The 14,085-nt window shown below is 48.7% G+C and overlaps 1 protein-coding gene across 3 annotated transcripts in view; it reads left to right on the top strand.

The window, feature by feature from the left end:
* KCNJ16 (potassium inwardly rectifying channel subfamily J member 16) overlaps positions 1-12,534 on the top strand; it is a 37,388-nt gene extending 24,854 nt beyond the window's left edge. For all 3 annotated transcript variants that reach the window (XM_058852234.1, XM_058852235.1, XM_058852236.1), the window contains one exon: positions 6,083-12,534. In XM_058852234.1, coding sequence (XP_058708217.1) covers positions 6,138-7,418 — 1,281 coding nt within the window. In that variant the 5' untranslated portion in view covers positions 6,083-6,137 and the 3' untranslated portion in view covers positions 7,419-12,534. The remainder of the gene's footprint in view (positions 1-6,082) is intronic.
* Positions 12,535-14,085: the final 1,551 nt, after the last annotated feature.

Here is a 14,085-nt window from a genome sequence, read left to right as displayed (position 1 = left end):
CAGGGAGCTGCTCCCTTTTGAACCTGTCCTGTGGCTCCCAAATGGGCACCAAGCCTTCACCAAGGAGCAGCTCCCAGTCTGTCTTCTCCAGCTTCAAGGGGCCAAACTCCTTCATCTTTATTTTTATTTTTTTATTGGTTTTGTTGCAAGCAGATCTGGTTTCACTTAGATGAATTAAATGTCAATATATCTGTTGCTGTGAGTTGTTCCAGTGGGGATCACGGCACCATCGCGTGACTCAAAAATCTCTGCAAAGCTCTGCTGCTCTTTGGAGTCTTCGTCTGGTCCTTAAAATGCTCAACAAACACTTTGATATTGATACTTTAGGTCTCTGTACGTATGGAGGCATTGAATAAGGAGTCTAAGAAATAAGTAAGATTTTGCTCTGGGTTTGGTGTGTTAGAATCAGAATGGTTTGGGTTGGAAGGGACCTTAAAGATCATCCAGTGTTTTATTTATTTTATACAAATATTAATATATATATATATAGTATTTTTAATAATTTTATTATTTTTGATTTTTGATTTTTTTATTTGCAATATTTTCTTCTGCTGCTGGAAGGGCTCTGTGCAAAGGAGGCTGGAGGGGACAGGTGACAGCTGCCAGGTGATGCCTGGTGGAGCCCTCGGTGACCTCCAGCACTCGCTTGGCTCAGCTGAAGGGATGGGAAGAACAAAACCTTTGCTTTCCAGGGAAATTTGAGCCTTTTAAAAGCTTCACTCTGGTGGCATCAAAGCTGTCACTGTGTGTGTAGGGATGAAGCTCCCACGGGGATGTGAAGGCAGCACAACCGGAGTGCTCTGGCCACGCTCTGAAATAGGGACCCCTCTCCCTCAGCCCTGCTCCCCCAGCAGATCCACTCAGGGGATTTGGGATTCCCTCTCCCCTTGCAGAGCTGACCTGTGGGGATCTGAGCTGACAAACATTAAATCTTGAGCTGGCAGAGGGCAGGGCTGGATGGGACATGGGGAAGGGATTCCTGGCTGCCCCTGGATTCCTGGAAGTGTCCAAGGCCAGGCTGGACTTGGAGCAGGCTGGGATGGTGGAAGGACAGATCAGAAGCAGAAAGATTGGCTGTGAGTAGCAGGAGAAGTCTCTTTGCAACAAAAAGAGTGAGAGGAAGGAAGGAAAGAAGGAAGGAAGAGCCTTAATGCTGTCCTGCAATAGATTTATTTAGGTTTTGTGGGTGGTGGATTTTTTTTAAGGGAACAAGTGTTGGAGCCAATCCCAAAGCAGCTCCGAAGGTTCTGACTTGTCACATTTCTGGTCTCTGAGCTGAAACCCTTCCAGGGTTACACAACAATGACTAAAACTGGAAACCTTTCAGATCATTCCCAAAATGAAGCAGGAAACTGAGGTGATTGCTAAAGCAAGGCTGGAGAGAGAGAGAGACATCACTTCTGTGCGTGGGGGTGAGAGCGAGCACCCAATTCAGTCTGGAAGTTTGGGGTTGTTTTCTTTTTGATCTGATCTCAGAACAGAATTATCCTGGAACCCAGATCTTCACATTGTTTTGCTTAATGTTTTACAAACAGGCTGTTGAGTGAAGTTGTCACCGAACAAAAATTCACCCCTATTGTTTACACAATGGGCAAAGGCAGTCATAAAAGGGGTGTAGCAGCAATTTGTTAGGTATTAGGTTACGGTGCAAGAGGGATTATCCTCACAAAACACTGAGCCCTAAACTGCAAATATCGGGATTAAATTGACAATTACACCCAGGGATGCTCGAGGCTTTGCAGTGACTGCTCTGAGCCAGCTGACAGGAGCTCGAGTTCTTTTGGCACAGCTGCTCTGCTCGAGAGGAGCTACATGAAAATATAAATATGATAAGAAAAATCTGCTCCTGCTGGTCTTTGCTTTGTGGCAACTCTTCACCGGGTAAAAGCAGGTGCTGGGTTTGTTCCTGGCTCTGCCACTGGACTCCTTTGTGACCTTTGGAATACGGGAATTTCCTCCCACATCTGATTGGGGTGGAATTTTTAAAGTATATCAGTTTGGAGATTCAGTGTGGAAGCCCCTGAACACAGATCTCTGGAGCAGTTCTGTGTCAGAGCAGTATCTGTATCTGTATCTGATACAGCAGTTCTCTATCTCCCTGAGCATTTCAGGATCCAACACAGCAAAATCCTGGCTTAGATAATTAAGAATTATTCTGTTTTCTGAACTCAGATATTCTTTAGAACATCTCTCTGCCATTTACCCTAAAGAAACCTTTCGAAATTTCTCTGTTTCTGCCTTCCAACCACCCTGCCTGGCTTTGCTGCTTTATTTTTATCTCTGACAAACTTTCATTTGGAGGGGGAAGTGCATTTATAAGAACAGAGAGCAGAAATACCGCAAACTTCAGCTGTGCTGCAATGCAAGGGGAGGCTCATGATGTGCACAAACATGCCCAGAAATCCAGGAAAAAGCCCACAGAAAGTAAAAGCAAGACAGAAAAAGGGGCAGGGTTTATATATCAGTGTTAGAGGAAGGTGAAAACGCTTCCTGGCAACATCTGAGAGTCATTTGCAACAACAGATCCCTGAGCTTTAGTGAGTAGAGAATGTTTTTAAATCCTCCCCCACCCCTTTGTTAATCTTTAGCAGGTAACAGGACCTCTCCTGGGATCCTGGGGCTTTCTTAGGGATGTGTCAAATATTTCCCGTTTGGAAAATCAGATTTTTGAAATGTCTCTAGGGTTGAAGGTCACTGGTTTGGACTCTGTGGTCTTTGGTAATAATTTGGTAATAATCGGATTCTTTGAGCATTCTGCAGAAGTCAGAGTGCCTCGGCAGAGGGGGGAGGAACATCTGGGTTCCCAAACTCTTGTCTGGAGCAGGGAAATCATGTGTCTGTTCCATGGTGTCCCAGGAAGGAGGGACAGATCCTAATCCTGATTTACATGATCCAGGTTTGCACCTGAATGTGCTGAGCAACATCAATGTCAGAGAGTTATTAATCATGATGCATGATCATTAATTATTATGATTATTACTGCACTTGAGAGACTTGAAAAGGTGGCCTTGAAAAGTGCAGGTTTGGATGAGCGCACCCAAAATACTGGGCAACATTTTTTGATGCTTTGGAGTGGCTGAGGAAGCTCTTTCCAGGGATTTTAGGTCATGTGGGGAGTCCCCACTGTGCAATTTTGGGTTTTAGGTCACCTGGAGCAGTGTCCTCTGTGCAGTTTGGGGTTTTAGGTCACCTGGAGCAGTGTCCACTGTGCAATTTTGGGTTTTAGGTCACCTGGAGCAGTGTCCACTGTGCAATTTTGGGTTTTAGGTCACTTGGGGCAGTGTCCACTGTGCAATGCCAAATGCCTCTGAGAAATCCAAGTTTCAACAAAACCAAGAAAGCTTAACTGAGGAGCTGGGAGCAATCCTTGTCTGGTAGCTCTGCACTGGTTGTTTTTTGCTCCATCCATCTCCAGGGCTGGACATTTGGTTTTGGTTTAGGGAGCTCTGCATCCCATTCCCTTTCTTACTGCTGACACACTTTGGATTGTTCTGGGCGATCCCAACCTGTTCCATGGTTTGTTCCAGTCAAAATCTCACCTCAGACACCCATGGGAGTATTTCTATAATTACAGCTTCTACTGAGGAGAAGCCCTGTGCAGACTCAGAGGTCCCAAAACAGGTCACCTCCACATCAAAGCTGTCTCCTGGCTGTGGCAGATGGCCAGGAAATCAGAGTGGTCTTTACCCCATTGTTCTGTGTGTGTCACACCCAAGGTTCTGCCCACAAAAACCCGAGGGTGGTGCCAGTGAAACACAATTTTGGAAATGTGAAGGTTTTCTGATGGTGACAGCAGAGTGGGATCCCCTCAGGAGCCTTTGGTTGATGAGGCTGAGTCCCTTTTAGAGTCCTGGGATGGCTGGGAGTGTTTTCAAGGAACTCTGGTTTGAAGCAGTCAACAAGAAAATCAGTAGGTAAGAGAAGGAGATAAGAAGATAAGAAAATAATTAGGATCAAGGAATATTGAGTTGGGAGGGATGAAGGATCATCGAGTCCATCTGCTGGCTCTGACACCCCAAATCCCACCCTGGGCATCCCTGGAGCGCTGTCCAAACCCTCCTGGAGCTCCGGCAGCCTCGGGAATGTCACCATTCCCTGGGGAGCCTAGGCAGTGCCAGCACCCTCTGGGGGAAGAACCTTTCCCTAAAATCCATCCCAATCCCCGGACACAGCTCCAGCATTCCCTGCTCCCTGCCAGAGAGCTGCCCCTCAACACAAAGCCCTACAAATGCTTTTATTTAAGATCATATTGGCTCCTGATTACTCCATTTTCACACCTCACATTACGAGGTGCTTAACGAAAACACCAAAAAAAACCCAACCCTCGGCAGTTTCCAGTTTTTGTTTGTTGTCAAACACGACTTTGAAAATGTTGGGTCAAGCGTCTTCAATAGAGCAGGCTGCAGTGTTTGTTTAAAACTCTGAGTAAAGCAAGTCATATGAATGTTTCCAAAGACCCTATTCCAAGAAGTATTTTTGGAAACATTAATGTTGTGTTTTTTAATGAAGGCCACATTCTGAGGCTACGACACCATATGTCACATTCATTTCTGGACTGGAAAAAAGAAAAAAAAAAAAGGAAAAAAAAAAAGAGAAAAAAAAAAAGAAATGGAAACTATGTTTGGCTTTTAAGTGTTTTTGGATGAATGTCTCTGCATGCTTGTCATGGTTCCTTGGATGAGGAGAAAGTTCTTGGGCTGTTAATCCAGTCCATCCTATATATTTTACACCCCATGGGCCTGACTCTGCTCTGCCTGGAAGTGTGTGCAGTCATTTCTCTGCTCAGGCAAAAGGAGCGAAGACCTGAGGAAAAGAATTCCCTCAGGAAAGCTGTTTTTTTTCTGAAATTCGATTTTCTTTAATTCATTTTCCGTGGATTTCTTGGCTCCATTGAAAACCTACATCCGAACTCTGAAACTAGCTTAAAAATGGGAAAAGAGCTTGTCATTTTTCCATCAAAAACTTGCAGTTTCTGGAAGAATAATGACAGGTTTCCCACAGAAATATTAGCTGTTGTTTTTTGGTTTTTTTCCCCTTTAGGAATATCAGTTAGAAGCATGAAATTAGCAAAAAATTGGAATTTTTCTGCTGTGTCCCCATCACTTCTGACTGGTTTGTGTGTTAGTGGTTGGGATGTTGTGGAATGAGCTGGAGACCTGCAGGAAAAGGATTTGCCTTTTCTAAATTCCATGTTTTTTATTGGATTCCAGGTGATAAGGTCTCAATTTCTAACATAATTCTTGTTCTTGGTCACTAAATATGGCCCAGGACTGCTCAGTTCTTCTCTGCTCTGACAGAGGAATCTCCTAATCCACATCACTTCCTAAATCTGTGTCACCCACAACTTCCATTAACACCCTCCGTGTTTGTTTCAAACTCATTAATCAAGATTTAAATATTTTTGGCAGCCGGATATTTTTTTGTTTGCTTTAAGGAAGGATTTCAGAGGCTTCCCGGGACCTCAGAGTGGTTTCTTTTTTCATTTGAAATGTAAATAATTTTCTCCAAATTGAACAAACATGTCTCTGCAGCACCAGCTCAGCCCACTTCACAAGAGCAGGTTTTTCTGGGCAATGATAGAACATAAATAATGTTGTGTCCTTGTGTTTGATACATTTTTTGGTTAAAACACACCAGCACTGAATTTCCCTGCCCATGTGACTGAAGTTTTAACTCTAAATAAGGGGGTTTCCCCTTTTTTTAAAATTTTTTCTAATGGAGGAAAATGCAGAAAATTGTAAAAAGCAATTAATTACCTCCAATATTTGGCCAAATTTAAGTGTTTTCTGCCATTTGTGACTGCTCAGGGGAGCTCATCCTGCTTTTAATCTTGCTTCATTAAAGGAGTTACTCACAATAGGGTCTCCACTCCAAAAAAAGGTTTTGATTTATTTTTTCATCAAATTTTAGGGCTGATAAGGACATTTTTAAGTGGTTAAATTTGTAGCTGTCTCATATTTCCAGGCCTGGTCATGGATGTCACAGCCTGTCCCCTTCCAAAAATCACCCATGATGGTCACGGAGCAAATGGGATCAGATCTGGAAATTCAAATAAAAACAGAGTTTCTCCTTTATTTCATAGATTTCCAATGAACAAAGAAAACAACCCCTGGCACCTTCTGTAAGCTGAGGCAGAGATGAGGAAGATGAATGACCAAAGTGGCTGCTACAGGCCGGTGAATATCCAGGGAAACAAGGTCAGTTACCGCGGCGCCTGTCGGGAAAGCCCGGAAAAGGAGGTGAAAAGGCTGCAGAAGAGGTTTCTCCACAAGGATGGCAGCTGCAACGTCTACTTCAAGCACATCTTTGGGGAGTGGGAGAGCTACGTGGTGGACATCTTCACCACGCTGGTGGACATCAAGTGGCGCCACATGTTTGTGATTTTCTCGCTGTCCTACGTGCTCTCGTGGCTGTTCTTCGGCCTGGTGTTCTGGCTGATTGCCGTCCAGCACGGGGACCTGTTCAGCGACGAGGAGGTCACGCCCTGCGTGGCAAACGTGCACAGCTTCACGGGAGCCTTCCTGTTCTCCCTGGAAACGCAGACCACCATCGGCTACGGCTACCGCTGCGTGACCGAGGAGTGCTCGCTCGCCATCCTCATGGTGATCCTGCAGTCGGTGCTGAGCTGCATCATCGACACCTTCATCATCGGGGCCGCCTTGGCCAAGATGGCCACGGCCCGCAAGAGGGCCCAGACCATCCGTTTCAGCTACTACGCCGTGGTTGGGCTGAGGGATGGCAAGTTCTGCCTGATGTGGCGCATCGGGGACTTCCGGCCCAACCACATGGTGGAGGGCTCGGTGCGCGCGCAGCTGCTGCGCTACCGGGAGGACAAGGAGGGGAGGATGACCATGGAGTACCGGGACCTGAAGCTGCTCAATGACCAGATCATACTGGTCACACCGGTCACCGTTGTCCACGAGATCGACAGCGACAGCCCCTTGTACGGCCTGGACCGCAAAGCCCTGGCCAAGGACAACTTTGAGATCTTGGTGACCTTCGTCTACACGGGTGACTCCACGGGGACTTCCCACCAGTCGCGGAGCTCCTACGTGCCCAGAGAGATCCTGTGGGGCCACAGGTTCAACGATGTCCTGCACGTCAAGAAGAAGTACTACAAGGTGGACTGCCTGCAGTTCGAGGAGACCACGGAGGTGTACGCCCCTCACTGCAGCGCCATGCAGCTGGAGTGCAAGGAGCAGGAGTGGAACCGCGCCGAGAAGACGCGGGAGAAGCAAGCGGAGAAGCCAGCCCTGGAAATCAAGTCCAACCAAAAGTCCTTCAGCGCTGTTGCCCTCGTCACCAGCTGTGAGGATCCTGAAGAGCCGGTGACAGCTTCCAGCCAGCCTCCTGGAGAGGTTTCCTACAGGAAAGCTGCTGTGACCTTGAGCAGGCTCTCCATAGAGTCCCAAATCTGACTTTTCCTGCCGTTAAAACCCCTCCCAACAAATCCTCCCCTCGTGGCTCCTGGAACACAGACAGCGGGCTCGTGTGCAGCAGTATTTATGTCCCAGACCTCGTGGCCACGCTGTCACACACTGTCACACCCTGCTGGGCTGTGGGGACAGCTCTGCACTGCTGGAACAAGGGAGCAGCTTCCACTTGGGATGTGCAGAGAGCCCCTGCACTGGAGCAAACCCTGGTGAAGTTCCTTCCCCTGCAGGGACCAGGGCTGGCCGTGCCCAGAGACACAGAACGACCTCGGCAGGGCACACAAACCATGCCCTGTGCCCTCTGGGGAGGCGTTTCCAAGCTGCCTCGTTGGTTTGGAAAGCCCATTCCAGCCCCTCCAGGAGGCTCTGGAGCTCCATTATCCCAACAGAGGATTCCTCAGATCCAGCCTCATCCCAGAGCTCCTCTGGGGAATCCGTGGGGCTGTTCTTTGTAAGACAAAGGAATGACTGACCCCAGTGCTGCAGGGTGGCTTTGGACACCGGCTCACATCCTGCCTGGTCCTGTGGGACCCACAGTGGGATCCTGGAGAGCTTTCATTCCCTAGTCTTGAACCATTCCCTGAGGTGCTGCTCCTTCAGCAGCTGGAGGGATGCAGGAGGTCAAAAAATAAAAAAAATCAAAACAAGACCTCTGGTTTTAAATCAGCAGAACCGGATTGAGCCTTGAGGAGGAGATCATGTCTGGAGTGAGCTGTGCAGTATTTGATATCAAATCCTCTTTCATTTCATCTCACTTTTCAGCGTGTTGCACTTCCTTGCAAAGACAAAGATCAATCTGGAGAGCAAACAGGGTGATTTTGTCAGAATGAAAAGTGCTTGTCTCAGATGGCTGTGCTAAAATGATCCTTCACGGAGAAATCCAACAACTCCGACTCAAACTGGGGGGAAAAAAAAAGGAAAACATTGATGCTCTGAAGGTGCCTGTGACGTGGAAGTACCGTGCTCTGCACGTCTCTGTAATTATCCAGTGAGCAATGCCTCATCATGCTCTTGCCCCTGATGATTGCAGTTCATTTGCGTTGTGTTTAATTACCCTGCAAACGTAAAATAATCATATCGGAGTTGCTGGGGTTGAGCTCACCTGACCTTAGCAGCAAAGAAATTCAGTGTTTGCCTGCTCTCTGTGGTTCCTGGAACTCTTCAGTCTCCACAGGAGAGCTCACTCCACCTTCCTCTGGTTTTTCGGGATGAGTTTATCCTGGAAATGTTCATCCCTCTCCATTTATTGCTGACGGAGATGAAACGACTGCTGTGGAAATGCTGGCTAACTTTAGGCTGCTAAAATTAGGTCTGACGAGTCATTCACATCATTCTGACTAATTAATTGGGCTTTTATGAGCTCATCACGTTTAATGAAGAAAAAAATAGCCTGCTAAGTGCCTTTTTTTTTCTTTTTTTTTTCCCCCCCCTGCAATTTACTCCATGTAGTAGTAGGATTGCTGGATTATTTTAATGTATTTCTCTTTTGCTAGCACTTGTCTCTGGATAAACATGATCCCTTTAGGTAAAACTGAAGCCTGGGGGGTGTTAGTTATTCCAAAACTCATTAATTAGCCAATTTTATATGCTGATTCATCAGCAGCAACCACTTATAAGTGCAGTAAAAACCATCTTCTTGTATCCTGGATTTAAACACTGGCAGACATGGGGGAAATAGTCTAGAAAAAAATGGAAAGGAATGTAGGAAAATGTGGAAGAGTCTCAGCACTTCTGTGGTGTTGGAAAAAACACCATTGGGATTGAATAAAATAGAATATCACCTTCCAGACATGGGAATTAACCCTTCCACTCCCCTCAGATCCTGGCTGGGATGCTGTTATTTAATGCTGGGCAGACCTTTTTGGGAAAGATGTGGAGAAATTGGAAGGGAATGGGGAGATGTGGAAAAGCTGTCGGTGAGGAAGGAGGGAAATGGCCTAAAAAGGGTCCTAAAAAGGGTTGGGAGGCAAAGAGCTCTCAAACACAGAAATTGCATTGGGAGAGAGGGAAATCTGGGGCTGGGAGAGGATGGGACAGGAAAAAATGGGGGAAAAATAATTAGGAAATGCATAAGGAGGGTGAGGGTGACAGAGATGAGGGTTAACCTCTGTGGTGGCTCTGGGGAGCCTGGTGGAGGAGGAAACAGAGTCAGCAGTGAAAGAAAGGCCACCCTGGAGCTCTCCAAGCCTTCTGCTCTGGGATCCCATGGTTTCCACACATGGAATGTCCCACATGGACACAGCTGCTGCTCTCTGAGCTCTCACCCACCATGCTCACCTCATCCCAGAGTGACGGCACACCGAGGTGAGATATCGCTGAGATAAGTGACCAAAACCCCCACATTCCTTCCCCAGGTGCCAGTTCCAGGTGCTGGCTGCCAAAGCAGCTCCCCTGAGGAGCTGGGGAGCTCTGCTGCCTTCCCTTCCCCAGGCTCTCCTCCCTGGGAGCCTCCAGACAGAAATTCTTCCTTTGGAAAGGCTTTGCTGGAAGTGAAAGCACCGGGAGTCTGATTTGGGGATTTGTCCTGTGGCTTTTGGCACAGAGAGATGCAAATAATAAATGCAAATACGTGAGTATGGCTGAAAAGGTGTGCCTGGCTCAGCTGAGGAGGGCCAGGAGGAAACTTCTCTCCTGGGCATGTTAATTCATAAAAAGCTGCTTTATATTTTCTTCTACTTTTATCTCCAACCTCTGATCCCAGCCCGTGCTGGAGAACCACTGCTCTCAACCAGCCTGGCTTTTTTCTCTTTGCTGCTTTAATTTCATTTATCCCAGTACAAACACGATGTTTAATAATGATGAATAGCAAAGCATGCAGTTATTTTTATTTTTATTTTTTAAATGAATAAAAACATCAAAATAAAGAACATTTCTCTGCCACACATCTTGTGAGAGCACATTGGGCTTTTCTTCTCTTCAGCTACAGGTTTAAACTTCAATATCCAGTTTCTCTGGGCAACCTGTGCCAGGATCTCACCGCCTTCACAGGGAATTTTTTGCTAATTTCTCATCTGTCCCTGTCCTCTGGCACTGGGAGCCATTCCCTGTGTCCTGTCCCTCCATCCCTTGTCCCCAGTCCCTCTCCAGCTCTCCCTGGAATCTTCTCCTCTCCGGGTTTATATTTAGGCAGGCCTAAAGTGGCTAGAGCCAGTTCTTAATCCTTCCTCCCTAGGAAAGGACCTAGGAAAGGCTCCTGCAGGACACTGGACAATGGAAAAATAGGATAAATAGGATAAATAGGATAAATAGGATAAATAGGATAAATAGGATAAATGAGAGGGAGACTCTTCCTGCCCCATCTGCTCTTTCTCAGTGAGAACTTCCCAGGGATTTTTTTTCCATTGCCATTGTAGGCCTGAGCGATAAAAAATCAACCAAGACTCCCATGAAGTGACAACACGTGCATCCCCCAGCAGGAACACCGACCTGAGCTTCCAGTCATTCCCAATTCACTGGAGCAAAATTCCCAGCAGCCCAAAGGGAAGGACCTGGAGATATTTTGGGCAGTTCCGTGGTGACACAACAGGGCCTCCCTGCTCTTCCAGAGCCTTGCACATCTCCTTGGGGCTTCCCAAAGCCAATTCCTGGAGCTGAGGAGCAGCAGCTCCTTCCCAGCCACTGCTGAGAGGCAGGAATTGCAATTTCTGTGTCAAAGTTGCTCACCCTGTCCCCGACCTTTCCACAAAATTTACCAGCTGAAGCAAAATTCTAAACAACAAAGAGCAAACACAAACCACCCTGCCCTGGCCTCCTGACTCATGGTGAAAATTTCACCCTGGTTATTTTCCCTTGGAAAGCAGCACCGTTGTTCCAGGTCAAGATTAATTTATGTCAAAGGGGATATAATAAGAGATTATTATATCATTTATTTTTCCAGCTTTGCTCACCACCATTCATTAGGGCAGCTGGCATGTCCTTCCCCGTTATCATGTGTCATTTAGTGCATACTTTTTGTGAAGTTGGGTTTCAGATGTGGGACAGGATTTTATCCCCTTGTTTATCCCTTGTTTCTCACGCGCCGTGCAGGAGGTCTTCAGGAAACAGCAGGTACCTTTCAGGGCATCAGAAATGTTGTGTAGGTGAAAAAAAAAAATAATAAAAATGCTTCTAAGCTTTTTTTGTCTCTTAAATCTTCGGTGGTTGGAGCTGGGAACCTGCAAACAGGAGGAGTTGGTGTCTGTGGTGGGCAGGAGAGGCCCGAAGCAGGGAAAAGGAAGAAGCATCCGACAACAGAGTCACTTCCAGGCAAACAGGGGAGGTGTGTGACATGAGCAGGCTGAAACAAGAAGCTGAAAGTTTTCGTCTGGGCTGAAAATTGTGGGTTGGTGTTTTCATGGATGGGGCTTAAAAATCACAGGGCAGGAGCTGCCTCCAGGGTTCAGAGGATTTTGTGAGGTCTGGTGGCTGAGGAGCTGCTGGGGATGGACACAAAGGCAGCGTGAGGATGGGCAGTTCTGGCTGGGGCTCCCTGGGAAGCCAGGAGGGTTTGGAGCCCTGATATCGACACCTCTCAATGTTTTCTTCAGGACAGGCAACACAAAGTTACCTTGGACTGTCAAAAATGCACAGGAATTTCCCACCCAGGTGTGTCCTGGGCCCGTGGAATGGTTTGGGATGGAAGGGAGCTCAAAGCTCATCCAGAGGCACCCCTGCCATGGCAGGGACACCTCACACAGAGCAGGCTGCTCCAGCCTGGCCTCGGACACTGCCAAGGATCCAGGGACAGCCGCAGCTCATGGGGGAGTTTCTCCCAAGCACCTCATCCAAATCTCCCCTCTTCCTGTTTCAAACCACTGCCCCTTTTCCTAGCGCTGTCTCCCCACCTAACAAACCACTCTCCCCATTGATGGCCATCCCCCTTTAGAGTCTGGACCAATCCCAATCCCTATCCTGATCCTGATCCCAATCCTGATCCTGATCCCAGTCCTGATTCCTATCAATCTGATCCCAATCCCCATCCATGTCCTGATCCTGATCTTGATCCCCATCTCAATCCTGATCCCAATCCTGATCCCGATCCCCATCCTGATCCTGATCTCGGTCCTGATCCTGATCCCTATCAATCCTATCCCCATCCCAATCCCCATCCCAATCCCCTTCCCAATACCAGTCCTTATCCCGCTCCCGATCCCGATCCCGGTCCCGATCCCGATTCCAATCCCGATTCCAATCCTGATCCCGATCCCGGTCCCGATCCCGGTCCCGATCCCGATTCCAATCCTGATCCCGATCCCGATCGCGATCCCGATCCCGATCCCGATCCCGATCCCGGTCCCGATCCCGGTCCCGATCCCGATTCCAATCCTGATCCCGATCCCGATCCCGATCCCGATCCCGATCCCGATCCCGATCCCGATCCCGATCCCGATCCCGATCCCGGTCCCTCGGCCGCCACCTGGCGGCAGCGCCCGGAGCTGCGGCGGGCCCCGAGCGGTTCCCGGAGCATCCGCGGCGACAGCGGCGACAGCGGCGACAGCGGCGACAGCGGCGACAGCGGCGACAGCGGCGACAGCGGCGACAGCGGCGACAGCGACTCAGCCCCGCTCGGCCCCGCTCAGCTCCCCCGCCTGCCCTCGGCTCCTTTCTGCACCCCCCGGGACGGGACCCCCACCCATCACCCCCAGAAAAGCGGGGTTATCCCCAGCCGAGCTGCTGCCGGTGAATTCCCAGCACTCCCAGTATTTCCATCCCAGGAAATCTGGGCACAGCTCTCCCATTGAGCACGGTCAGTCAGCGCAGAACCCATTTTGTTATAAAATTGAGCCGGTTTAATTTGTACCGTTGCCCTTTATATACAGCGGCAGAGCAGGGAGGAGCTGGCCCGGTTTGCCAGCTTAGGTAAATATAGCCGGGCAAACCTGGCTGCCCTCCACAGGAACCTTTCCAATAGGGCAATGAGCTATTTGTGGCCAAAGGGACAGACCTGGGGACGTATCAGTGACCGAGAGGCACCCGTTTGTTTGGGCCAGGGAACGTGTGTGCGTGTAGAAAGGCAACGCTGACATTTCTTACCGTGTAAAACTCCGCACAGAAAAGCTCCAGAATAGAAATGCCTTAATAATTATCTCATCTCCAGTGCCATGTCCACTTCTGGATGCACATTTTCCGTCGAGCGGCTTCGTGCGTTCTCTCACGCACGGGAGTAGCTCCAATGAAACATCTGCTGAGCCCTCCGTATCATCCTCCTCCTTCACATCCTCTCTGCGGGCTCTAGGAAGCTCCACAAGTGTCAGGCAGCTGCTCTGCTGCGACTACCGGGCACTGCACTGGCTCCTCGTGCTTCCCCATCTTTGATCAGGGGGTGTCTCCCAGCCCTGCCTGACAGGGGAGGGATTATTTTTGGTCTGTCACGATCCCAGGTGCCAAAAGGAGCTGGTGGCCTCTGTGTGACCGCAGTGTGAAGCAGCAGCAGGGAGCCCCAGAGCGTCCCCAGCCCCTGCTCTGCGCTGGGGCTCCGTGGGATGCCTGTGCTGGGTGTCTCCAGCAGGGATTTTGGCTGGTAAATGCCTCGTTGGGGTAGCCACGCTCAGAGTGGGGTGGGAAAAAATTGGAATTGTGCATCAGCGCTATCAGATCTCCGTGGGGAAATCAGAAAGAGCCCAGGGAGTGTCTCCAAGGGGAAACCTTCCCTCATGGGAAGTACATGTCACCC

This window comes from Poecile atricapillus, chromosome 17 (genome assembly GCF_030490865.1).
Source record: "Poecile atricapillus isolate bPoeAtr1 chromosome 17, bPoeAtr1.hap1, whole genome shotgun sequence".
Lineage (NCBI taxonomy): Eukaryota > Metazoa > Chordata > Aves > Passeriformes > Paridae > Poecile > Poecile atricapillus.
Note: the sequence above shows the minus strand (reverse complement) of the source record. Positions and strands in the feature narration are given on the sequence as shown.